Source organism: Stegostoma tigrinum, chromosome 45, assembly GCF_030684315.1.
Source record: "Stegostoma tigrinum isolate sSteTig4 chromosome 45, sSteTig4.hap1, whole genome shotgun sequence".
Taxonomy (NCBI): domain Eukaryota; kingdom Metazoa; phylum Chordata; class Chondrichthyes; order Orectolobiformes; family Stegostomatidae; genus Stegostoma; species Stegostoma tigrinum.
Window position 1 is genome coordinate 8,497,164 of NC_081398.1, and position 26,047 is coordinate 8,523,210.

Below are 26,047 nucleotides of genomic sequence, written 5' to 3' on the forward strand. Positions count from 1 at the left end.
TGTCTGCCATTGCTTGCTTGCTTACTGTCATTCCTGCTAATGTATCTACCCTTAATCCAGGTAACCATTGTTTCCAGTCAACACACTGGGCCAGTTCTGAAGAAGGGTCCTGACCCAAAATGTTGATTTTCCTACTCCTCTGCTGTGTTCCTCCAGCTCCACTCTGTGTTGACTGTGACTCCAGCATTTGCACTTCTCGGTATCTTCAACCAATACTTCTAGTTCTAAGGAAAGGTCACTGGACGTGAAACATTAACTCTGATTTCTCACCACTACCAATGTTGCCTTCACCTTGCTGTTTTTTTTGCCTGTCCAAAATGGATTCTACGTCATCTGAGCCTAGATCTCCTCTCCAAGCAAAGCTCAGTGGACAATCTTTTGGTTTTATGATACTAATGGTAGTTCCCTGCAGACGGCCTACTAGTGGAACTCAAGTCGGCTTAGTTCCTGCCTTGCTTTGACTACCCTCTGGCCCAGTGTCATCTTCATGATGGCCCTTAATGTCAGCAATCATCAGCTTACCTACCATTTGCATCTGGTCACAAAAAGGACACTTGTTGAGTTTGGCCTGTGGCAAGACAGCAACAGATACAAGCACTCACTCACCTCCAGCTCCAATACACTTGCACTGTAAACTACCTTAGTCTGCCCTCTATGTTTAGCTATGTTGCAAACTGACCTGAATAAAAGTGTGTTCATTTAGCTTCATGCTATGTTATCTCAGATTCTCTAGCATCGGCAGTTCCCACTATCTCTGAATAAAAGTGTGTTTTTGTTTGTCACTTTAGATGGAGTGAAATCCAAATCATTGACTTGATGCTGTTATACAGTGAATTGCTCCCATACCCTCATATTTCTGTGTGCGCACATGCTCCTGGCGTGGTTCAGTTTATTGTTGTTCTGTTGTAACTGACCTTTTGAGGTTAGCAGAAATGACCCTGATAATATCTTGTGTTTTGTGAGTTGGGGGGTGAGGGAAGAGTTGGCAGAGTGTGGAGGTGGTTTTCATGACCTCTTGCTCCTAACTTACACTGCTTGATAGTACAATCTCCTCGACTATCAAAACTTGAATAAGGTCTTTTACAAGGTTAATTGATGGCAAATTTCTTAGGATTCTGAAATAAAACCCAGAAGATTGCTGGAGAAACGTGGCATATCTGACAGCATCTGCAGAGAGAAATACCAAAGAGTCATATTGGCCAGTCTCAACCATAGACTTTGTTGCTCCCTCCACAGATGCTGCCAGGCTTGCTGAATTTCTCTGGCACTTCCTGTTCTTTCTTTAGATCTTCAACATTTGCAGTAATGCGCTTTAATTTGGTTAGAGTTCTGCTAACCGTGCAGTCACACAGTGGGGAAAGTGATTAAGTGAGTGTTTCACTGAACTGTCTCTGACTTGGCCTGAGCCTGAGAGGTGTGCAATTCCTCGTTGTAACCATCCCCATTCTTGGTGCTTCTGTAATTGGCCCTGCCTGGAGTTCCTGTACGATCCTTATCTTTGAATAGGTTTGTTAGTTACAGGTTTCTTCAAATCTCACTTTTTTTGTTCCTCACCTTGGTCTTCTAGATCGAGAGTGAGAGGAAACTCATTGTGAGGAATGGACACAGCTAGGATTATTTAGCCCAAATGGCTTTTCCCTATGCTGTATATTTCTTAGTATGTAAAATACTAACAGTTTGTGTTTAAATCAGACCATGAGCATGTTAGCACTCCTGTGAAGAACCTCGGGACTGTCCTAGCGAACAAAATTGCGCACCTGCTCGTGACACTTCAGGACAGGCTTTGTCTTTCACCAAGTGCCTGAAAGTGAGTGGCGAGGGGAATGAATTACAGTGCTCTGAACATGCAGCCTTTGGTGGTTGAGCTGTGGAATTCTCAGATGACCCAGAGACTAGAATTGGAGGGCAGGAGAAGATTACATGACAATTACAGGGAGGGGTGAGGGCATGGAAGAAGTTGAAAACCAGAATGTGAATTTTAAGAATGGTGATGAGAAACCAGTGTCAAACAATGAGCACGTAATGGGTGAAAGGTGAAATCACTTCGGCCCAAACTGTGATTTGGATTGCTATAACCTTTTACCTCCACCCGTTATTTGACAGATATGATGTGTATTATTCTTCCGTCTGTAATTTTTCTTGTCCGTTCACCTTTTCTCCATGGAATTCCATCTTTCTCCCTTCCCTTATGATTGGTGTTTGTCTTTCTGACACCTTCTAACTCCAATTTTGGACCTACACTCAGGAGAGCAACTTGTTCATTTCCTCCATTGCTGATTTATTTGAGCAATGTCAGCATTTTGCTGTGATTACTGCACCCCACCCCCCCACTGTGTCAACAGTAATTTTTTAAGAAAAAAAGTAGTTTGTAGTTCCACCCACAGATGATGAGCAGTTCCTGTTTCGTGTGAATGCTTATGCAATCCTTGTTGAATTCCTTTTGGAATTTGCCCCCATTGAGGTGGTGGATTTTGAGTTCCCCCGGACTTATTCCATTGGAGGCTACTGGCATTCTGTCCTCTCTTTCTGTCTCCCTTCTCTCCCGACCCCGGTCCAACCCTGATGGCTTTTCTCTGGAGCAAATGGTTTTGCATCAAACTTCTGAGGCCATCCTTGAAATAAAGTGGGTACCTTCTCTGTAAATAAACAACAGTTGGACATTATTTTCAGGAAGGGTCTGACTGACGCCCTCAAATATGGTTGGTATTTTCTATATGTTGCTCACTCATTGACATAATCCTTTCCTGTAGTCATTGTCATATTTAGATTTCTGCTGGTCTGGTACTCAAACATGAGACCTCTTCTGTTCTCCCATTAAGTCCTTCAGCCTCCCTTTTCATTTAAACTTCTCTTTCCATTGATGCTAATGGAATTTGGGGGCTATATATAGCGGGAGTGGTGTGCTGACTTGAATGTATGAAAAGGCTTTGGATGTTTCATTTATCTGGCCTAAAATTGGCTGATTCATGTCTCATGAAGAAATCAGAAATGTTTTGAATTTATAGCCTGATATTTTTTCACTGCAATGAAGATATTCTAAAGTTGCCTTAAATGCCCCCATGACTGTTGGAATAGCTCCAGTGCAGAACTTGTTACTGCATTTCTATTTTGCACATTTTTTTTTACATTATTTCTTGAGAGTACTCATGACTGAACAGTTTTTGGCTGAGTATTGCTGCTTGCGTGTGTTTGGTTTGTGGCCTCTGTTACAATGCTTCCTTCTCAGCCTCTGGAAGATGGGGTATGTTAGCTAATGGATTTTCTGCAAATTCAACTTAAAACAAGAAAAATAGGTAAAGTGGTGCTTAAGCAGATGGTTTCCCTCTGTGCCTTAGCATTCTCTTTCAGCTCTCCTCCCTGCCCACCTCTCAAAAGAAAACTCAAGCAGGATGCTGGGTAACAGCACTTCGACCATCTTGGTTGTTGTCAGCCAGATTTCATGAAAGCAGAACTGAGGTTAATTCTGCACAAGGCTCAGTTCCAGATTTTTTCAAATTCAGGAGAGAGTTTGTTTGAGACTGCCAGTGAAGTGCTGATGGCTGTAAGTCTGCTGAGTTTAAAACACATTGCACAGTGGTGTGTAGCATTGGCTTCTGTGCCTTTCAAACTGCACAACAGGCGAGGAATAACCTTCAGTGCTTCACCATCACTTCCCTTGGCTGTGCAGCTCCACCCAGTTCAGATGTCTTCGTTTTATGAGTGATGTTCCCCAAGCTTAATTTAAAATACATTGATATGTTCCTTTCTCTTTTGGCTCAAAAAGAAACAGGAAAAATAGCAATTTTATTTCTGGATTCACACACTAGACTGCGTGCAAGATGGTCTGTATGTGTCAGAAGGAAGAGTTCGTGTGAGAGTAACTGTCATGTGTAAATACTTCCTGTGCTGAGGCTCATCAATCATCTCCCAATTCCATTGTAAAAGTCATCCACGGCTGCTGCAGAGGGAGCAGCTGTTATGCTTAAACAGCTAGTCGCCATCTCGTTGATTTGTTCCAGGTCTGGGTTTCGTTTTTTGTTGAAAGGGAGGGGCTGCTTTTAAATATTCTCGGAAGTAGGAAGTGGGCCACACTGCTTGGGCTGGTGCCCATCATCTCATTGATAGCCATGGTTTGCAAAGCTGGATGTCACAGTCTCTCTCCTGAGTCACTAGGTTATGGGGCTGAGTCCCCGTCCAGACCCACATTCCTACTACAGTGCACTGAGGGTGCTCCGTCGTCAGAAGTGCTATCTCTGGATGAAATTTTAAATTATAGCCGCACTTGTCCCCTCAAGTCAAGTTGAAAGGTCCCTGGTGCTGCTGGCTGAAGAACTAGTGTATGATCTACTGTAGCTAAGGATGTTGTGGTCATAAACTGGTGTTTCACTTGAACTTCTGTGAATAGGAATAGACTAAAACTGTGATTATTGGATTTGGAGATGTATGTCTGTAACCTGTATATCTGTAAATAAAGGCTCAAACAGTTTCTCCCTGGCTTTCTGGAATAAAATACTTATCAGCTTCCCACGTGCAAGTAAGCTGCTGCATTCCCTGTGTTACAATAGCGATGCACTTCATTGGTTATGAAGTGCTTTAGGGTGTCCTAAGGACATGCAAGATGCCATAGAAATGAATACTTTTTCACCAGTTATCACAAAGCACTGCTGCTGTGAGTTCGGTGCCCCTTCTTATGCTTGGACAGGTGGCTAATCTGCATCTTTTTGTCTCCTGTTCTTGACAGATTTCTGATTGGCCAAGTCGAAGTGGACTAGAGGCATTAGCTTTGACCGGAGACCATGAGTGAGCTTGAGCAGTTGCGCCAAGAGGCAGAGCAGCTACGGAGCCAAATAAGGGTGAGCAAAGCAGAAAGCCAAGAATACAGCGCGTTTTATTGGGAGTTGGCCAAAGCTTTGTTGAAATGTGAAATCATTGTCAATTGTTACACCTCTCCCAAAGTAATTTTACTCAACTAATCAGAGAGTCTACTCTTTCCACCCCACCCTTTCCTCCGCCCCCCCCCCCCCTTAAAGAAGGGAAGGAATTGGCTGACGAGGCAGGGAGTGAATATTAGTGGCGAAGTCAAGCAGGCGTGTTGGGTCTGCCTACTGTTTAGGACATGGGCACTGAGAAAGCTGCAGGATGAAAGTAGTATCTATAGTGCTAGAACCTAAATGTTCCCTGGCATTGTCAATCGAGTCTGCAATTAAAGACTAACTCAAAGCTCCAAGGAGCAGCGGCTATTCTTCTTTATGGTATTTCAATGTCTCAAAATATTACTGTGTACATTTTGATTTACCCACTTTAAAAAGTCAGGGGGTAAGAGTACCACCATGTTCTCCAAACAAATGCTTTGGAAAGTGCAGAATTGGCTAACAGTATGGTGTGAATGCCACTCGTTCTATGTTGGACCTAACCCAGAGTGACACGGAGCTGTAATAATGAGAATCAAATGAATTCGACTGTGTTTTTCACACTCTCCCTGTGGGGATTGCGTCCACATCTCAGATCCACACACACTTCTGGCTGGAGTTTCATTCTGTTGGGTGCCAGCCATGGCTCAACGCATCATGCCGTAAGTCCGCTTGAATTGAAGGTCCAAGTTTTGTTTTGCTTGAGCATTGAAATTAAGGCTGACATACACACACCACCCCTCCCCAACAAAACTGTGTACTGTCTGAGAGGCCATCTAGAGCATGAGATGTTGAACTAGAGGGCCTCGTGTGCTCATGTGGAGGTAAAAGGAACCATGGATCTTGGGACTTCTTCCTGGTGTCCAAAGGCATATGCGTAATCCTTCATTCCGCATCAAGAAAGCCAAATATCTGATCCTTTATCTCAGTGCAGTTTGTATGCGTATGCTGCAGAATTGCTTCATTGGCAGTGATGTACATTCACGGAAAATTTCTGGTAAAATGCTTGTTATTACAGGCTAAATAGAAAAGTCACTTAGATGGACAAGAAGTCCTGCATATTGACAGCAACAGGGGTAACTTGACTTGGCATCTAATCTCTACCAGGGTCGTGTGTTCTTGTGAACATATCAAAAGGAGCAGAAGTAGGACTTGGTCCCTTGAGTCTGCTGTGCCATTTCATAAGATCATGGTTGATTTTTGTTTGTTTGAATTCCACATTCCAATCTGCCATTGAATCTAGATTGCATTGCCATACTGCAATCTATCTAACTCTGTCTTAAAAATATTCAGTGATCCCACTTCCACCGCCTTTCAAAGCAGATTTGCAAAGTGTCTCAACCGCCTGACAGAAGAAGATTCTCCTTGTTACTGTCCTTAAAGGGTCACCTCTAATTTTGAAACCATGCCTCCTAATTTCTGAACTCGCCCACAAGAAGAATTACCTGTTCTACATCCTCCTTGTCAAAACCATTATGGATCTTTATATGTTTGAGTATTGGGTTGTAAGAAGAATTGCTTTTCCCAGACTTAAAGTCTCAACCACTGAAGATAAATGTTTAATGATGCCATAAAAACTAATTTGAAATGCTGTGAATGTGCCTTCAACCCATTGTCACACTGCTGGGCTGCTCCTGTAGGTCAGGAAACAGGATCCTTTTGCCTCCTCGAGTCCGTTCTACCACTGAGATTGGTACTGATCTGTGACCCAGTGCCGTTTACTTTTCCTTCCCATTTCTCTCTACATCCCAGGTCAACAACAGTCATCAACCTGATACAAAATGAAGTTGTCTTAGATGAAGAGTTCTAAGCTTTTTGCTGCAGTCCATATGGTTTAGGGATACCTAATAGTGATAATGCTGTCAGAGAGTGAGTTACAGGATTTTGTACCAGAGACAGAGAGAAAAGAATAATATAGTTCTGATTCACGATGGTGAGTGGCTTAAACTGAGACTCCTAACACTGTGTGTGGGAATGTTTCCAGATTCCAATCCCGAAAGGCCTGGATGTAATTTGAGTCTGTGCTACAGTTTTTCAGTATTAGTTTGTGATCTGCTTGAAAACTTTAATAAAAATGATCCCTTAAACCACCAAAATGATTGGAAAGTCACCCTTAATTTGTGTAACGTATGCTACGAATTTCCGTCTTGGAGTCCAGGTGATGCTATTTTGAGAAGTCTCCACTACTTTGAGGCCAAAATATCCTTCAAACTGTTTGCACGTGAGCTGACACAAGCTGAATCTCCACTGATGAGCTTGCTTTACTTGGCAGTTCACTGGAAAACGTGGGGCTGTTCATCAAGTGAAGCGAAGACTGAATGTTTCCATTTTTGAAGCTTCTTTTAAAGATTAGGTTTCAAATTTACTTTGTGCCCCAAGCTTCCATTGACTTTTAAATGGGTGGTATAGCGATGCAGTGGTTGGCACTGCTGCCTCAACACCAGGGACGCCATGTTCAATTCTACTCTTGGGTGACTGCCTGTGTGAAGTTTGTGCATTGTGCCTGTGTGAAGTTTGTGCATTGTACCTGTGTCTGCATGGATTTGGGTGCTCTGGTTTCCTCCCAAAGTCCAAAAATGTCTGAGGTAGGTTGATTGGCTATGCTAAATTGCCCATAGTGTTCAGGGATGTGAGGGTTAGGTGCATTAGCCATAGGAAATGTGGAGGTACAGGGAAAGGGTAGGGGGGGATGGTCTGGGTGGAATGCTGTTTGGAGGATTATTGTGGACTTGTTGGGCCAAATGACTGTTTCATACACTGGAGCAGTGTGAGACTCTGTTCTCTTGGGAATGTGTTTCAAGGGTTGGAGAAAGGTAATGATGAGCAGGTGTTAACTTGGCATATGCACCTTTTTAAACTGTGACTCATTTTTTAAATTTCAGGATGCCAGGAAGGCATGTGGAGACTCTACACTGACCCAGGTGAGTACTGTAACTGATCCGGACTGCTTTCTTTCCATCCTCCTGTCCCCTCACACTCTTGTGTTTTGATCTGAGGTAACTCTGCAAGGTGGTGTAACAAATTCAGGAGTTTATTATGTAGACAGTTGCAGCCCATTCTCTTGCCTTGTCTCTATAATCTTTGACTCCCCTTTACTAGTCAAGAATCTACTTATTCCTGTCTTAAAGACATTGTGACTTGGCCTCCACAGCCCGCTGCAACAATGAGTTCCACAGATTCACGACCCTCTGCCTGAAGAAATTCATCCTCTGCTCTAGAGGGTTATTCCTTCACTCAGAGACTGTGCCCTTGGGTCCTAGGCTGTCCCATCGGAAACATCTTCTTCATGTCCACTCTGGCCCAGTCCTCTGAATATTCTGCAAGTTTCAGTGAGATCCCCTGCTCATCCTTCTAAACTTTGTTGATTACAAACCCAGTGTCCTCAACTGCTGCTGATATGAGAAGCCCTTCACACTGGAATCATTTTTGTAAACCTCCTCTGGACCCTCTTCAAGGCCGTCACATCCTCCTTTAGGTACAGGGCTCAAGACTGCCCACATATGACCATGACTGGTCATCTACCTCAATTTCACTTTCCTGCATTATTCCTGTATCTCTTACTTCTCCAGGCTCCTGATAATCTCTTGATCTTGAATATGTTTAACACTGGATATCTATAACTCTCCAGGGTAGAGAATTCCAAAAAATTTTGACCCTCTGAAGGAGTTTCTTGCTCAACTCCTTCCTAAATTTTAGCAGGGCACATATCCTGCAATCCCCTTTTTCACAATTTTTAGATCTGTACTCCCAGACTTATTTGTTCATCAACTCTGTTGGAAACTTTGCCAATTAAAAATAGCTTGTCATTCTTGAAGGTATTGCTTCACAAGATTAAATAAATAATGGTTGAACCCATTGGTTTTGATCCGCACTTCATCTACCAACTTCTTCATCTCTCCTTGGCAGCACTCGGACTAAACAGGCCTGATTGGAACTTCAGTGTTACATTCGGCTTTAAGATGAGCTTATGGCCACATCTTGGTGTCAACATTGAGATAATATTATGATTCCCCACTTTGCCTATGGTCCTGCTCATCTGCTGCTGAAACTGTCATCCGTGTCTACATAACTGATAGACCTGATAGGTTGTGGGGAAACCAAACCTTCATGAAACTTTTTCACGTCATTCAAGCTAGTGTTGCCTGTGAATTAACCTGCAGCAAGTCCCATTCCCCTATCACCTGACCAGTTCCTGCCCACCTACTTTGGCTCCTATTTGAGTGGTGAGGTGGGTTTTCAGAATTCCATCCTTGTTTTCCAATCCCTCATCCTACCCTATCTTTTTCCAAGGCCTCAACCCACGCCACCTTCCAAGTTATGCGTGTTCAAATAATTCTGATCTAGTTGATCATCCATCACTCTGCCTTCAGCGGCTATGCTTTTCACTAGCTGGGCCATAATTTCTGGAATTCTTACCATTCATCTCACTGGCTGTCTACCTCCCTTTCCTTTTTAAAGAGACTTTTAAAAACCTATCTCTGCGTCCAAACTTGGGTCACCTAATCTAAGAAACATATGGCTCAGGGCTGGATTATGTTTTGTGGTGCTCCTGTGAGGTGTCCTGGGAACTTTTATTTCTAGTATGTCTTTAATTGGTAAAATTTGTCATTGACTGTGTTATCTAGAGAGTAGCACCCTATTTCCCAGAATGGAATGTAGTGCAAATCATTTGATATCTGTGGAGCTGCTGCTTGGGTGTGCTTTCTGCTCCTCTCATTTGAAGGTGTTCGTTAGCATGGGTCAGATTTTGCTGGTGCTCCCGTTCTCTCACTCTGTTTGCACGCACAGGACAACCTTCAGTGTTGTCTAGCTGTTTGACGACATGGAGCATTTTGGCCTGCTTGACCACTCTGCCCAGTGTCCTCCTGTGCCCTTTTGACAATGTGTCAATACATCACTGGAGTCAAGGAATAGTGCAGGTCTACACCCCCCTCCCTCCTGAGAGCCCAAGGGTGCTTTGTGTGTTATTCATGCTTCATTTTGGTGGTAATGTTACAAAAACAGTGATCCTGAGGCACCGGGTAAAGTTCTTGGGATGCTGTTTCAAATCCCACCACTGCAGTTGGTGTAATTTAAATTACATTAATAAATCTGGAATGTAAAGCTGGTCCCAGTAATGGTGACCACAACAACCATTATTGATTGTTGTAAAAACTCATCTGGCTCACTCTCTGGCAAAGAAATCTTCAGTCACTGCCCGAACTGGCTTGTATGTGACTCCCAACCCCCAACGCTGAGGTTGACCCTTTTGGGAAATTAAGGGCAGGCAACAGGTACTGGCCTTGCCAGTGTTACCCACATCCTATGAAAGCACAAAACAGCAATGAGGAGGAATTAGACCTTGAATTTTTGACCTGTACCATGACATGTTCATTACTGAACCGTCAAGGGGGCTATATGGGTTTTTATCTCAGCTGAAAGAACGTGGTCTTCTCGTTGCAGGGCCGATGCTATCTTCCAGTAACTTGCAGCATGGATTTGTGTCTTCACTTTGAGTGACTTGTCAAGAGAGGTCATTCTCTGAATGTGTGTTGAGAGATGCCGCGAGTTAAATCACAGGAAGTAGTGGCCCCTGTACAATTAATGTTAGCTGGTAAAGATCCTGTGTCAAGGATGCTCCCTTTTTCATTAAAATCTGCTCCAGGTGCACACTTTTCTCAATTATGCACTGCTGCCAGTTGACACATGTTCCTGGTCTCGACAAGAGGGAAAATTAGGCAAAGTTCTCCCTTTTGACCTTGCTCGATTTGAACACGTATTGGAACAGGGTTAACAATTATGCATCCAATATTGTGTTTGTCTGTTCCAGATTACAGCGGCCCTCGATCCAGTCGGGAGGATTCAGATGCGTACAAGGCGCACGCTAAGGGGTCACTTGGCTAAGATCTACGCCATGCACTGGGGAACTGACTCCAGGTCTGTGCACACCTTGTGCCCGTATAGCACATTTAATGCAGTGCAGGTTCTATTGGGAAGGTGGTGCTGAGTGGCGTCACTGGATTAGCAATCTAGAGCTACAGGTTTGTGCTCTGTGGCTATGGGTTCAAACCCCACTGTGGCAAATTGAGAAGTTTAAATTCAGTTAAAGAGCAGGTCTAATGATGATATAACCATTGTTGATTGTTGCAAAAGCCTATCTGATTCAGTAATGTCCTTTCGGAGAATGAAGTTTGCTGCTTTTGCATCATCTTGCAAACAGGGTGGCACAATGGCTCAGTGGTTAGTATTGCTGCCTCAACAGGGACCTGGCTTTGATTCCAGCCTTGGGCGACTATCTGTCTGTATGGTGTTGGTGCATTCTCCCTGTGTTGGCCTGGGTTACTGCCGGGTGCTCCGATTTCCTTCCAGCAGTCCAAAGATGTGCAGGTTAGACGGGTTGGCCATGGTATGTGTGGGATACAGCATTAGGGTAGGGGGCTGGGATTCCCTTTGCAGTGTTGGTACATTCTCGATGGGCTGAATGGCCTTCTCCTGCATGATTGAGATTTTACAATTCAGTGTGACTCCAGACCCATAACAGTGCGATTAACTCTTAACAGCCTTCTGAGCAACTAGGGATGGATAATAAGTGTTGGCACAGCCAGCAATATCATCCCATGAATTAATCTTTTAAAAAATTCCAGAGATGTCCTTGGCAGGTTACAGGACAAGATTTGCTGCTGAGCCGTGCGAGATTTTGGGATTTGTGTCAAAAGCTGGTTGGAGGAAGTAGGTTTTCAGGAAAGGTAGAAAGGCAGGCAGGGAAGAAATTGCAAAACCTGGGACTCAAGCCAGTTGCCAATAGTGGAATGACAGCAACTAGGAATGCTGTGGAGGGCAGACCTGGAGTAATGCAGAAATGCCCATGGATTGTAGGGTTGGTCAGAGATTTAAAAACAAGAAGTGGGGCACTGTGGGCTGAGAAGCCATGGAGGAATTAAAAAGATGAGAATTGACTGAGTTAAAAGAAATTTCTTCTGTATATGTATACATGCCTGTTATCCTTCTGCTCCAGAAACTAAAGAATCCCTGCCTGAAACACAAAATAAACTTCCTGATCTCATTTGGGACTGAATTTTTAGGACACAAATGATTAATGATGTTTTTCTTATCATTAAACTGGAGATCATTCAAAAAAGATTTACCAGGATGTTGCTGGGAATTGAGGGTTTGAGACATAAAAATACACTGGAAGGACTGGGACTTTTTTTCACGAGTGTAGGTGATTGAGGAGTGACCTCGTATGGGTTTATAAAATTAAGGTGGGCATAGATATGGTGAATGGCAAGGGGCCTTTTCCTTTGGGTTGGGGAGATCGAAACTAGGGGACATATTTCTAAGGTGAGAGGAGAAAAATTTAAAAAGGACGTGAGGGGTAATTTTTTTTCCTAGACAGATTGTTTTGTGTGTGGAATGAACCTCCAGAGGAAGTGGTGCAATTGATGTTTAATAGGCATTTGGATAAGTACATAAATAGGAAAGGCTTGGAGGGATATGGGCCAAGGGCAGGAAGTAGGACTAGGTTTAGATTGGGAACATGGTTGCACCGAAGGGTCTGTTTCCATGCTATGTGACTTTATGGCTAGTGGTTATAGTGTTTGACGTGGCTCAGAATTGGTTTGTGAGGTCCTGAGAAAGTAAAATGTGCTGTAAAAATGTAAGTGCTTTTTGGACATGTTACTGCAGTGTGTGACGGGGAGGTGAGGTGATATGTGGTTTCAAAAATGTCTTCATTGTTCTTAATTCATTTCACTTTTGTGTTTCTTTTTAATCTGACAGACTGTTAGTCAGTGCATCACAGGACGGAAAGTTAATCATCTGGGACAGCTACACCACAAACAAGGTAGGTCCCAGAAATGCTGAGACAGCTTTCTCTTGATCATTCTGACAGAGGTATCTGAGCACATTGGTAGGAGAAACTGCTCCCTCTTGTAAAAGGGGCAAGATCAGATGGGCATAGATTTAAAGTGATGCAAGGAGGAGCCTTGTCAAAAAACAGGCAGTTAGAGTCTGGAATGCACTGCCTGGAAGCGTAGAGGCAGGATCAGCTGAGGCATTCCTGTGGATATTGGATGCTTATCTGAGTGAGAGTAATGTGCAAGGGTATGGGGAGAAAGGCAGAAGATTGGCACTCGATAATGGTGCTTGTTTAAAGAGCCAATGTAGGCATGATGGGCCATACAGCAGCTTTCTGTGGTATCAAAATTCCCTTGTACAATGCAGAGAAACTTGCACTTTTTAAATCTGCTTCCGATGAACCAGGCCAGATTTCCAACCACGCTTATGGTAGGTGTGGGTGCAGGAATGGAATTAACTGGAATATGTGTGCACCCTCGCTCGGAGAACTGAGGCGAAGGGCTCTGTTGTTAACCTAAGTTGGTGTTGTCTCACAATGAGATCATTTATTAGGAAGTGCTCAGTTCACCAATCCGCCCCATAATGGGATCATTGTCTTGGTTGTTTTTTTGGCAGATCGCAAGCTACAGTGTGATCTCTTTAATCGTACACAGTGTTCGTTGTGCTAACCAGCACAACCAGCACATCCTAACTTATAGACTTGCCTCAGTTTCCTAAGTGAAGGTGAAGATTGCACTGAAATAACTTGGGGGTTTTCTGAAGGATGGCTTAATGGTTAGCACTGCAGCCTCACAGCGCCAGGGACCCGGGTTCGATTCCCGCCTTGGGCTACTGTCTGTGTGGAGTTTGCACATTCTCCCCTTGTCTGCATGGGTTTCCTCCGGGTGCTCCGGTTTCCTCCCACAGTCCAAAGATATGCAGGTTAGGTGGATTGGCCGTGTTAAATTGCCCGTAGTGTTCAGGGGTGTGTGGGTTATAGGGGGTTGAGTCTGGGTGGGATGCTTCAAGGGGCGGTGTGAACTTGTTGGGCCAAAGGGCCTGTTTCCATACTGTAGGGAACCTAATCTAATCTAATAAAGTGGCGGTCAGCATACGTTTTACAATTTATTAGGGCTAGACTTACTTTCTAAGTATTAAAGTACAGTGACATGACTTGTGCCACATCAAGGGCAGTGACTTAATGATACAATGATGTAATGTCACTGCATGAGGAATCTAGAGGCCTAGGCTAAAGTTCTGGTATCCTGGGTTCAAATCCTACCACTGTAACTGGCTTTAAATTCAATTCATAAACTTCGTGACCCGTAGCTATGAGACTACATCGTCCACTATCGTGAAAATCCATCTAGTTCACTAATGTCCTTTGGGACATCATTGCTGCTCTGGCTTACATGTGACTCCAGACCCACAGCAGTGTTGTTGACTCTTAACTGCCCTGTGAAATGGCTCAGCCAGTCACTCGGTTCAGAGATAATTCGAGATGGATAAGAAATGCTGCCGTTGCCAATGACACTTACTTCCGGAAGTGAAATATAATAGAAGGTGGCCTTAACACTAGATTAGAATTTGGGGAGAGCTTTACCAAGCTGCAGCACTGATTACTTCTGTGTTTTGTGTAGGACGGACACACATGATTCCCAACCAGTTTGCACCTTTTTTGTTTGTTGTGAAGCCCTCGCTCCCAAGTTCTGTATCCAGCAACATACTGCTGATGCTGAAGTTTGTGTTTTAACATGGGACACCAGTTGGATTTAAGAAACAGTATTGAATGCAATTTGCTAGTTCAGAACTTCATGTTGCTGGAAAATAAAGGCACTGTTTTTTAAAAGTTTTTCGTCTTACAATCATTAAAACATTCATGAAAAAGAAATGTAAAGAGGAGCAATATTTTATACTGTTTGAGAACAAAGTGTTGATTGACAAGTAAGCTCAGAATGAAGTGTTGATTTGGTGTGTGCACCAGTTAGGTGATGACTGACAGTTAAGTTAAAAAAGGTTTGGTATTTTGATTGGTCAAGACATTCCCTAAGGAGACTGCACTTGCTAACTGCTCCCTTCTCACACAGTATAAAGTGTTGTTTCTCTTCATGTTGGTGGCATATGTCCTGATAAATGCAAGATATTCAACAATGTCAGCAGAAAATTGAGAAGTAGACTTAAGTTATGTTTTTCAGAATCTGGCAGGAGGAGTTGAGCTGGGCAAGTATGTTGCCTCCTGGGATAATGGAGAAAGGCATAGAAAGATATGCTGTTAGGATGTGATATAGTAGGAGATGGGAGCAGACTTGTGTGCAGAATAAATACTGATGGACCTGCTGGGCCAACTGGTCCCTCGCTATATGTTCTATGTAGTTTTGATGCTGTTTTTCCTACTCCTGAGTCTTGCAAATAAAAACAGTTGCTGAGTTACAATGTCTGGAGTAAGGAATGCATTGGTAGATGGAAGGTGGTGACATAGATGTAATGTCAGTGGTATTGTAAAAACAGGAGCTCCAGTCTAATGTTCTAGGACGTATGTTCAAATCCTCCCTGTGGCACTTAGAGAAATGTTAGATTTCCTTTCCTAAAAGGACATTGTCATCCTTACCTAGTCTGGCCTATGTGTGACTTCAGACCCACAGTGAGATGGTTGACTCAGATTGTCTGTCTCTGGGCAATTAGGCAATAAAAGTTAGTGTAGCCAGTGATATTCACATTCCATTAACGACCCAAAACGCCAGGGAATTTTGTCTTGTTCATGTAATGTGAGCATATCGTCGTGCCATGCCAAGCAATGTCTACTCTCTCTCATTTCCTGATGGGACATCAAGAACTGTGACTTTCAAAGCAGTGAAATCCTATTCTTCCTCCATCTTGCTTTTGCATGCAGGTCCCATAAATACCTGCTGGAGCATCTCATTTTTGCCACACAAAGTTACCCAAGGGTGGAATTGAACCCAGGTCCCTCATTCTTGCCTTCTCGTGCACAGTGCATTCTGTTTTGATGAACTGTGAACCAGGAGTCAAAACATGGGGACACAGTATCAGGATAAGGGGATAAACATTTTAAGACCGAGATGAGAAATTGCTACACTTGAGGGGTTGTCAATCTTTGGAATTCTCTTCACTTAAGTTGTGGATGGTTTATTGTTGAAGTTGAACTCTTAATTTCTGATGAGAGGTGGCTCCAGTCTTGTGGGATCTTTATTTCCAGACCAGTGTGTGTTGTAAGAGATTATCCATCCTTTCACGAAGGCATTTGGACATACTGGATGGCATGTGACAGCATCAGTGATGAATATTGATAGGTTGTTTGTCTAGATTGGATATCACATTAGAAACCAAAAGTCCTTTTTCAACATTTATGCACGCAGTTGCTCAGTCTTTCTGAATGTTAGTGTAACAGGCTGAATAATGCATATTTGTAGTCCCAGGTATTTGCATATCTTTACAATCAACTGCTTCCTTTTGCACAGGTTCACGCCATTCCACTCCGGTCATCTTGGGTTATGACTTGTGCTTACGCCCCATCTGGTAACTACGTGGCCTGTGGTGGCCTGGACAATATTTGCTCTATCTACAGCCTAAAGACCCGTGAGGGGAATGTGCGTGTTAGCAGGGAGCTGCCAGGACACACAGGTGGGTGCTGCAAATTTTGTTACATGGGGGTGGTGCTATGTGATGGGGATGGTTCCACATGTGCATCCACCCTGCCTGAAAGGAGGGTCAGATCCACCATATTCCCCGAATCATACTAAAATCTGCAACTTGTTCAAGTGAGACATTTCACTGTGGTCACTGTGGCATCAAGGGGGACGAATCAGGCCTGGAAGGAAGGTCTAGGGAGTAGCTTAGGGCTGAACTTTCAAAAGGCAGGTATCGAGGAGGATCAACCTCAATGTGGGGAATGGTTTGATCTTTTGAGGAACAACTGTAACTTTCACTTGATTCGGTGTCTTCAATGTAGTAGCTCTGGGAAATTCCCCAGAGCCAGAATAAGGACAGTGCTATAGCGAGCAGAAATATGATCAAAGGATTTATTCCAAAAAGAAGCTTTGAGGGTTTAGACATGGGCCATGTAGGGCTGCTGGGGGAGGTGGGGGATAGTATTCTGGTATTGTACCACAGGATAGTAAGGAGGAGGTAGCATACCAATAATTATAATCTATAATCATTCGTAAAATTTGGACTTGAAAGAGCCTTGGTGAGCCTGACTGTTATAAAAATCCAAATGATTTACTAACATGCTTCAGGGTCAGATTTCTGCTGTCCTTTATTGCATGTTACACTAGATCCTGACCCTTAATCTCCCTCTGAAATGGCAGTGCAAGCCAAGGAGGCAGCTAGGGATGGGCAGCAATGCTGACCAAGCCATTGATGCCCATGTGCTGTTAAAGAAAAAATATGGATCTCCTTATAATGCAGTCAAAAGGACGTTGGGTTAGATTCACTGGGGCCATTTAGAATTTCTTTACACGGAGGATGAGCGATTTGTGAAGAGAGCTGATTGGAATTAAACAGTGGGCGTTTTAAGGAACCATTTCCTGTTATAATGCCGGTTATTAGTTTATGTTCTGGTATAATGAGACCTCCAGCAGCAGCTGAGACAGTCGAATGGATTAGCGCTAGAAAAGAAGGATGTCTTTTGAGAGAGAGCTAATGAGCAGGTAGACAAAGGAATTTGTCAGGTTTTGTTCCATGTATGTAGTGTAAACAGTTCCTTGTTCGTCGTCAATCTCCTTCCTGTTTGTAATGACCTGAGGCCAGTGGAATATAGGATCCCTACTTCATGGTCCTTGAACCATCTGTGTGTTAAACTTACATGTAACTCTGGGAAGGGTCTATCAAAGGAGCTGAAAAATGTTTGATTGTTCTTACAGTCAGTGCACAGTTTTCACTAACATCTAATGTGCATTCTGTCACCACATTGTCCATTTTGTAGAAATGGAGAATAATAAAGCATTAAAGGAAGACAATTGTTTGGAATCTATTGCCTCTGCTTACAGGCTCCTCCTGACACTGGAAGTACATTCTTTGTTAACTCAATCAAAAACTTTTTGTTTTATTGAACACTTTTTGGTTAAATATCTTCCTAAGCTTTTCTGCTCTTAGGTGTGGATCCACAGTTTGAGTCAGTTTGTAATCCAGTAGTCCTGTCCAACTGCCAGTCAAGAGAATCTACCCTAACTGCATAAGATTCTGAAATACTCCCTAAAATCTAATTACAGGAAAATGTCACAATAGTCCACCTGCCACATAACCTGTGTCTTTTAAAGTTGTAAAATAAATTGATAAATCATCAGATTATTTAACAATCCTTACGGTAATATGTGCTGAATTGTGATGACATTATACGTAAGACAAGTCATCATAATTAGTAACCTAATTAAAAAGGACATTAGAATAAAAGGAAAGCATAAAAAGATTGAACAGTTTTGAGCGTTTGTTTGCAAACTATTATGAACATGCAAACAACGAGCAGGATTAGACCATTCAGGCCCTCAAGCATGCTCTGCAATTTATTAAGATCATGGCTGATCTGATTGTAGCTTCAAATCCACATTCCTGTCTACTCCTGGTAACTGTGTGCCACTTTGCTTCCAAACAATCGATGACCGTTACAATGTTCAAAAGACATTTAAGTTAGTTTATGAGTAAGAAGGGTTTGGAGGGATGGGCCACGATCAGGCAGGTGGGATTTGTTTAGTTGGGATTATGGTCAGCATGAACTGGTTGAATCGAAGGGTCTGTTTCCATGTTATATGACTGTATGACACTTCCACCTGGAAAACTTCTAAAATTCTATTTCCATCACCTTTTCTCAGAGAGTTTCATTTTCTCTCTGTCTTAAGTGAGTGACCCCTTATTTTTATACCATGACTCTTATTTCTAGATTCTCCCACAAGGGGAATCATCCCCTCCACATCTACCTGTTGGACCCCAACAGGATCTTGTATCAATGAAGTCATCTCTTACTCTTCTAAACTCCAGTGGATATAGACCTAACCTGCCCAAACTCTCCTTATGAAACAACTTGGTAAATCTTCTCTGAACTGCTTCCAATGCATTTATCATCTTTAAGATGACTAATACTGTTTATAGTAGTCCAGATATGGTCTTGCCAGTGCCCTATATAACTGAAGCATTACCTCCCTACTCTTTATATTCAATTGCCCTTTCAATAATTGATCTATTAATTTTCTTAATTACCTGCATACTAACCTTTTGCTTCATGTACAACACTCAAATCCCTCTGCACCTCAGAGCACTGCAATCTCTCATCATTTAACAAAGTAACAAAGTTCTTGCTGCCCAGAATGGACAATTTCATGTTTTTCTACATTATATTCCATTTGTCAGATCTTTGTTAACTCAGTTAACCTATCTATATATTTTTGTAGCATCCTTGTGTTATCTTTTCATTTTATATATACTTTCTCATTGTGTTGTCAACAAATTTAGCAGCCATACTTTCTGTCCCTTATCCCAATCACTTGTATAAATTGTAATTAGTTGAGGTCCCTATAGTGCACAACTCATTGTATCTCGCTAAATTGAAAAAGATTCACCTGCTTCCTGTGAACAAGTAAATCTCTGTCCATAGCAACATGCTACCCCTACACCTGAGCTCTTATTGTCCACAATAACCTTTGATGCAGCACATTTATGCAACACATCTACTGGTTCCCCCTTTATCTGCATCACGTTTAATATCCCACTAGAAGAAGGTTAAACCTGATTTCCATTTCACAAAGCTATGTTGTTTCTGCCAGATTACATTATAAAATACAGATCTCCTTAATTTACAGAATAAAAATGCAAGGTCCAAGGTTGTATTTTTGTATCAGAAGTCCTATGTTATATTCTGTCTGATTGAATTCATAAACTGCCAATTATTGATTTTTATAAAGTAAATTTTAAACTGTCTCAATATTTTCGGTCCATTTAATATGCTGAATGGTGTGTTTTCTTAATTCTGTTGCAAACTTTGTGTGGTTTAGGCAAGAAGTGGTGGCAATTGAGGAAAATGAATCGGGTTAAAGATTGAGTTTTCTGGGCCTGATGGGATGCATTCTGGGATATTGAAGGAAGTAGCTTCAGTAATGGTGGATGCACTGGTAGTAATCTCCCACAAATCCCTAGATTCTGGCAAGTCTCAGGATTGAAAAACTGCTAAATGTAACATTATTTTGTCTCCGTTCCCTTTTTAAACAACACAGATAACTATAAGCGAACTAGCTTAACATGTTGGGAAAATCCTTTTGTTATAAAGGATATAGTAGCGGAGAATTTAGAAGCACCTAATCTTATCAAACAGTCAGCATTGCTTCATAAGGGGAAATAATATCTAACAAATTTATTAGAATTAGAGGAGGTAATGAGCAGAATTAGAAGGGAAAGCAATGTATGTAATACACGTGAATTTTCAGAAGGCTTTTGATAGGCTCCCACATGTTGGGGCTCCTTATTAAAATGAGTCCATAATGCTGGGAGTAATAGCATGGATAAAGGATTAGCTAACTAATAGAGAGTTGGGAAAAGGGGTCATTTTTAGAATGGTAAGATGTAACTGGAGTGTTACAGGGATCAGTTCTGCCCTATTTTGTTTATGGTATTAATTGCTTGGATGAGGAAAGTCCATGTACTACCATTTGGGGTTGCAGATTACGCAAAAATAAGGTGGGAAGTCCAGTGGTGAGGATAGCGCATATTTTTAAAAAGGATATAGCTAGGTTGAGTGGGTGGGCAGAAATTTGGCAGGTGGAACATATTTTGGAAAAATATGAGGTTATGCCCTTTGGCAGGAAGAAAAGAGGAGCTGAGTATTTAAATAGAGAGACTGCTGAAAGCTATAGCTTTTGAGAGTTCCTATGGATAAATCAAACAAAGCTAGCATACATATTCAAAGGGTAATAGGGAAGGCGAATGGAATGTTGGCCTTTATTTTAAGATGAATGTAGTATAAAAATAGGGAGGTCTTGCTTTTAAAAAAAAAAATCCAAGGCACTGGTCAGACCAAAGCTGGAAAACTGGACAGTTTTCGACTCCTTATCTAAGGAAAGGTATTAGAGATAGTCCAGAGAAAGTTCACCAGCCTGACATCCGGTATGGACTGACTGCCTTATGAGATGTTGAGTGGATTGGACTTATACTGATTAGAATTTAAAACAAATGAGAGGTGACTTTATTGAAATGTATAAGATTTTTAGGGGATTAACAAGGTAGATGCAGAAGGTTGTTTGCCCTTGTAGAAGAGTCTGAGATCAGGGGGCATAATTTGAGTAAGGAGTCACTCATTGAAGAGAGATGAGGAGGAATTTCTTCTGAGGGTGGTGAATCTGTGGAATTCTTCACTGCAGAAGGCTGTTGAGGCTGAGTTGTTAAGTATATTCGAGGCTGAGACAGGCAGGTGTTTAATCACGAAGGGAATCCGTGATTATGGGGAAGGGTGGGAAAAGGGAGTTGAGGATTTTCAGATCAGCCATGATCTCAACAAATGGTGAGCTGACTCGATGGGCTGAATGGCCCACTATATCAGTGGAGGATGATTTTGAATTTACTGGCAATGTTCCGACAGCTTCTTTTCCTCTACCTTTCCATGGGAGAACATGCACATTTGGCAATTCAGCATAACTGATTTTGTGCTTTCTGGCCTCCAATTATAAAATCTGATCCCAATGCACATTTATTATTTGTCATGAGATAGTAAATGGAATGTAATTGATTTTTTGATCGATTTTTAATGGTGCTATACACCTATACTACCACCTTTCATAAGCCTATATATTTTTTAAAACAAAACTCTACTTTTGTATTTACATATCTAAATATTTCCCTTTTCCACTGGTCAGTTCACTTTGCTATTTGGTAAATCTTTGGCTATTGTTATTGCCCCTCACCTTCTCTCAGTTCTCAACTTCTGATAATTTACAGACAGTAAAAGCAAGTCCTGCCCAGCAGAACACTGTATGTCATCACAGGTACACCTATCAAATTGTGTCTAGCCCCCTTTGCCTGCTGTGGTTTAACCCTGTCGGGTGTTAGCCCTTTAATAGCAAATCAAGCTTGGTTAACAGAAGGGTCTAATACTGTTCCTTCTATCTCCTAAATGGAGCAAGTGACAAGGTTTTGTCTTAACAACTGGCTCGGGAGTAGATTGCTCTTAATGTGAAGTTGCTGAACAAAGTCAAGTGCATTAATATCTGCACCGGGAGAATCATCTCCACTTGCATTATGGCACTAATGTATGTTCATATGCTGGAAGCAAAAGGAACATCTTCAATCTTGTGCCATTTTTGAGTTACCCAGGAATCTAATCTATAGTACCCCATTTTCTTCATTGCAGTGCCTCAGCTAATCAGTGGCTGTTTGCCAACCAAGCAGCACTTATTTTTTCCTATAGCATAAATTGTTGTAATTGTTTGAAATCTGCCATTCTTGCATTTTGTCCTGAGTATGCGATGCAAAAAGCTTCAGCAAAATGTTTCTGTTTTCAGCAATATTCAATCCATCTCTCTACAACCCCTCTCCCTCTTTCCCTCCACCCTTTTTTCCCCCATCTCCTTCCCCCCTCTCTTCCTTCCTCTCCTTTTTAAACCCTCCCGTCGCCCTCTGAGTCTGCACCCCACTCCCACCCCCAGCTCTCCCCTTCCCCATTCCCCCTCTTTCTCCTCTCCCTAATCCCTCACCTCCCACCCCCTTGGAAGGTTTGTCCTAGCAAGCAGGTGCCACCTTTTTTTATATGGTGATGAAGTACTGTTTGACTGTCGTGCCCATCGCAGGGAAGTAAGTGCTTGTTGTGGTGACTGTTATTATCTGTTACTTTGTAGGTTACCTGTCCTGCTGCCGTTTTCTAGATGATAACCAGATTGTTACGAGCTCTGGCGATACAACTTGGTGAGTTCGTTGACCTGAGGTGGAGGGACGCGTGGTGTTTGGGTTGAACTGGTGCTATCTCTTCACCTAATCTTCTCTCCCAAGCTACAGAATGATTTGATTCTCTCATTTGAGAGATCTACTTTGAAGGTCTAACCTAGGGATGTTAGTAGGTGAAGGAACTGAGCAACTGAAGTATTGTTTGGCCAGACAGTGGAATGGCCAGTGGCTGAATGTTTAGAACCTGGGCTCATCAACTAACACGAAGCAAACGCACATTCCAGAAATGATTTTATGGAAGAGTGATGCAGCACCTTTTAGGTAGAAAAATGGTGCTTGATCAGTTTGGGCTCCAGTTTGGCCAAGAAAAGTGGTTGAAGGAGTAGATTTGAAGGTGAAAAGAAATGGAGGTTTGCACGTGTCCAGTACCTTTGCAACCTCTGGCTGTCCCATAAAGCTTTGCAGCCAGCGAAGCACTTTGTAACAGTGACTCCACTTCAATAATGCAGGAAGCACAACAGCTAATTTGCAAACAGCAAGGTCCTGCAAGCAGCTACATGATAACTTGATTTTGTTTTAAAAGAAGTTGTTAGCTGAGGCATAAATGTTGGCCCAGGGACCAGAGTGGACAGCCTTGTCTGTCATCCTGGAAACACATTCCATGATCTCTTACATGCACCAGTGAGGGCAGACTGGACCTTTTAGGGTTGACAAGCTGAAGAGGTTTAGGGCTGCATTGATGTCCAATGCCCCCATGTGGGTTGAGTGGACTTTGGCCCAAACTTGGAGTCATGTGTGATAAACTGCACCAATCTGGCTGGTGGGATCTTCATCCAAAGAACTTATTGTCTTTGGACTCTCCCCGCATACTGGTTCAGTCTTGTAGCAGTTGGATTCAGTTGTGATGTTGGATTGGCATCCTTAGCATCGTGAGTCCACATCCTGCCAAGCAAGTTAAATTCAGCCAGTCTTGTCATCCCTGGGGTACCGCACCAGAATGTAAACGAAAGCCTGTACAAAAGTTGTGCATTTGTCAAAAAGCTGGCTCAGTAATGTTTCAGGAGAGTAACTTATCAAGCTCTGCCCATTCTGAGCTCGGCAGATCCAACGCAATGTAAACTTGAGTCCTATCATTGTAATATAGAAGGAGCAGTCTCTGACACCTGTCAGGGCATTTCCTGATAAATGAATCCATAGCAGAGATGGTTAAGTATAAATGCAAATAGATTTTCTGGATGGCTTTATCTACAGATGCAGTATTCCATATGTCAGCCTCCAACCCACGAACTCATTCGTCCAGCAGTCTCTTGCTATATGTGCTCTAGGTTCTCCACTTGTTTACTCTTTACTTCAACAGAGCAACTATAACAGTGACACCTTGAGGGCGTGTAGTAAATGTGGCTTTGCCAGCATCACCAATATCATGAGGCCAAAAATACCCCCGCCCCACCCTGCTGTTGAATGATGATAGTTTAAGATTGTTGCTGCCTTTGCCTGACTTTCTTGGGTGCAAGTCTTTTTTTCACTCTCTAAGTAAAACGCTATTTAATTGACTTTCAGAAAAAAAACTATGGCTTCATGGCCTTTCCTCCCATGCAAATTGCTTCACCTTCTATTTTCACAGTGCCCTGTGGGATATTGAAACTGGGCAGCAGACAACCACATTTACAGGCCACAGCGGAGATGTCATGAGCCTCTCCCTATCGCCAGACTTCAAGACTTTTGTGTCGGGAGCTTGTGATGCATCGGTCAAGCTGTGGGACGTGCGTGACAGCATGTGCCGGCAGACTTTCACTGGCCACGAATCGGATATCAATGCTGTTTGTGTAAGTTGGCTTGATGATGCGAGGGCATCCCTCTGAGCCCAACCATCTGGGGGAGTCAGCCAGGGCGAAAGCATTGGGGTCAATGAGAGCTATTAGGGACGGCCCTTACTGCAAGATTGAGAGAGAGATACAACTGGGTGAATAACGGTTTAGGTTGAATATGACAACAACTCGCATTCAGAGAGTGCTATCAAAACTCCCCAAGGCTGAAGTTTTATAACCAAAATGTGTGTCTCTTAAGGTACTGTTAGGATGAGTGATCAAAAGATGAATTTGAGAGGTAATTTTTAAGGAAATCTTCCACAGGAGCAAGAAGTAATTGATGGGGTAAGTAAAAGTATGTAGGGCACGATAATGATACTTGGTAATAGAGCCTCATGTCAGCAAGAGCCTCATTCATTGAAATGCTTGTGAGAACCACACCTCAGTAAGGTTGTATTTTATCTTGTGAATGAAGCAGTGACCAGAATTAAAGAAGACTCCAAAAGGTTAAACTATGAGGATAGAGTGCAAGTGTGTTCCCTCCATTGTCAAAGATTAAGAGGGTGACTAATTGAGGTGTTAAAGATGATTAAAGAGAGAACAGGGAGGTAATTTTTTCTTTGCATGTTTGTTTTTATACTCATGGGAGCAGGAACAAAGTATATAGGAGTCCAGGGCATAACCGTAAAACTAAAACCACACTGGTGATGATGTAAACAAAAAACAGTCCCTTTCATTAAAAGGGTTTGGAAAATGGGAATGCAGTCTCCCAGAAAAGCTGCTGAGGTGAAGGTCAATTTATAACTTCAAAATGTGCAAATTAAGTTTAAATCTAGTAAGGGTGTGATGGCATGGGGAGCAGAGGTGGGTAGTTGGAATCAAGGCATGATCTTATTGAATTGTGGAACAGGCTTGGGCTGAATGGCTGATTTCTGTTTCTGTCAGTAAAGAGGTGTCGGGAAATGGGAAGGAGAGAGGGTTAGTTAACGTATGGTGATTACGATATGCTGCTGCTCCCTTGGAAGTGCCAGTGAGAAGTGGGAGAAAGCTGTGTAAGTGACATGCTAATGTGTCTCCCTCCCTCCCTCCCTCTCTTATATACCTGTGATCCCTCATGCTTATGGCCCCCTCTTCTCCATCCCTTGGCATTTCCCCTTTGCACTCCGTGTTCTCTGTCCCCAGTTCTTCCCAAATGGGAATGCCTTTGCCACAGGATCAGACGATGCCACCTGCCGATTGTTTGACCTGCGGGCAGACCAGGAGCTGATGATGTATTCGCATGACAACATAATCTGTGGAATCACGTCCGTGGCATTCTCCAAGAGCGGCCGTCTCCTGCTGGCTGGCTACGATGACTTCAACTGCAACATTTGGGACTCCATGAAGGGCGACCGTGCTGGTAAGTGGTTTGCTAACTCTGTCTCGGTTTGCTGCTGCCAGATGTCTGTTGCGATTGCAGTCAGGTCTGCCCAGGGAGGTGTGCAAGTAAGGACTAGTGGGTTTGGGAGAAGTCCATTTAAAAAGGGTCTCTTTGAGCTGTAGCAATCTGAGCTTGTGGCTGGAACTGCAGCAAGGTCTCCTGATTTAAAAGTAAGCTTATTTTCCCTGGTAGTGTACAATTGGTGCTAGAGAATTGCCTGGATGCGTGCTGTTCTAACA

At 42.8% G+C, this 26,047-nt stretch overlaps 1 protein-coding gene across 5 annotated transcripts in view; it reads left to right on the forward strand.

Moving 5' to 3' along the window:
- Positions 1-26,047, forward strand: part of LOC125448632 (guanine nucleotide-binding protein G(I)/G(S)/G(T) subunit beta-2) — a 134,067-nt gene that overhangs the window by 97,405 nt on the left and 10,615 nt on the right. For all 5 annotated transcript variants that reach the window (XM_048524047.1, XM_059642673.1, XM_048524048.2 and 2 more), the window contains exons 2-9: positions 4,721-4,832; positions 7,772-7,810; positions 10,699-10,805; positions 12,648-12,711; positions 16,181-16,343; positions 22,535-22,601; positions 24,205-24,406; positions 25,571-25,787. In XM_048524047.1, the coding sequence (XP_048380004.1) occupies positions 4,776-4,832; positions 7,772-7,810; positions 10,699-10,805; positions 12,648-12,711; positions 16,181-16,343; positions 22,535-22,601; positions 24,205-24,406; positions 25,571-25,787 (916 nt within the window). In that variant the 5' untranslated portion in view covers positions 4,721-4,775. The remainder of the gene's footprint in view (positions 1-4,720; positions 4,833-7,771; positions 7,811-10,698; positions 10,806-12,647; positions 12,712-16,180; positions 16,344-22,534; positions 22,602-24,204; positions 24,407-25,570; positions 25,788-26,047) is intronic.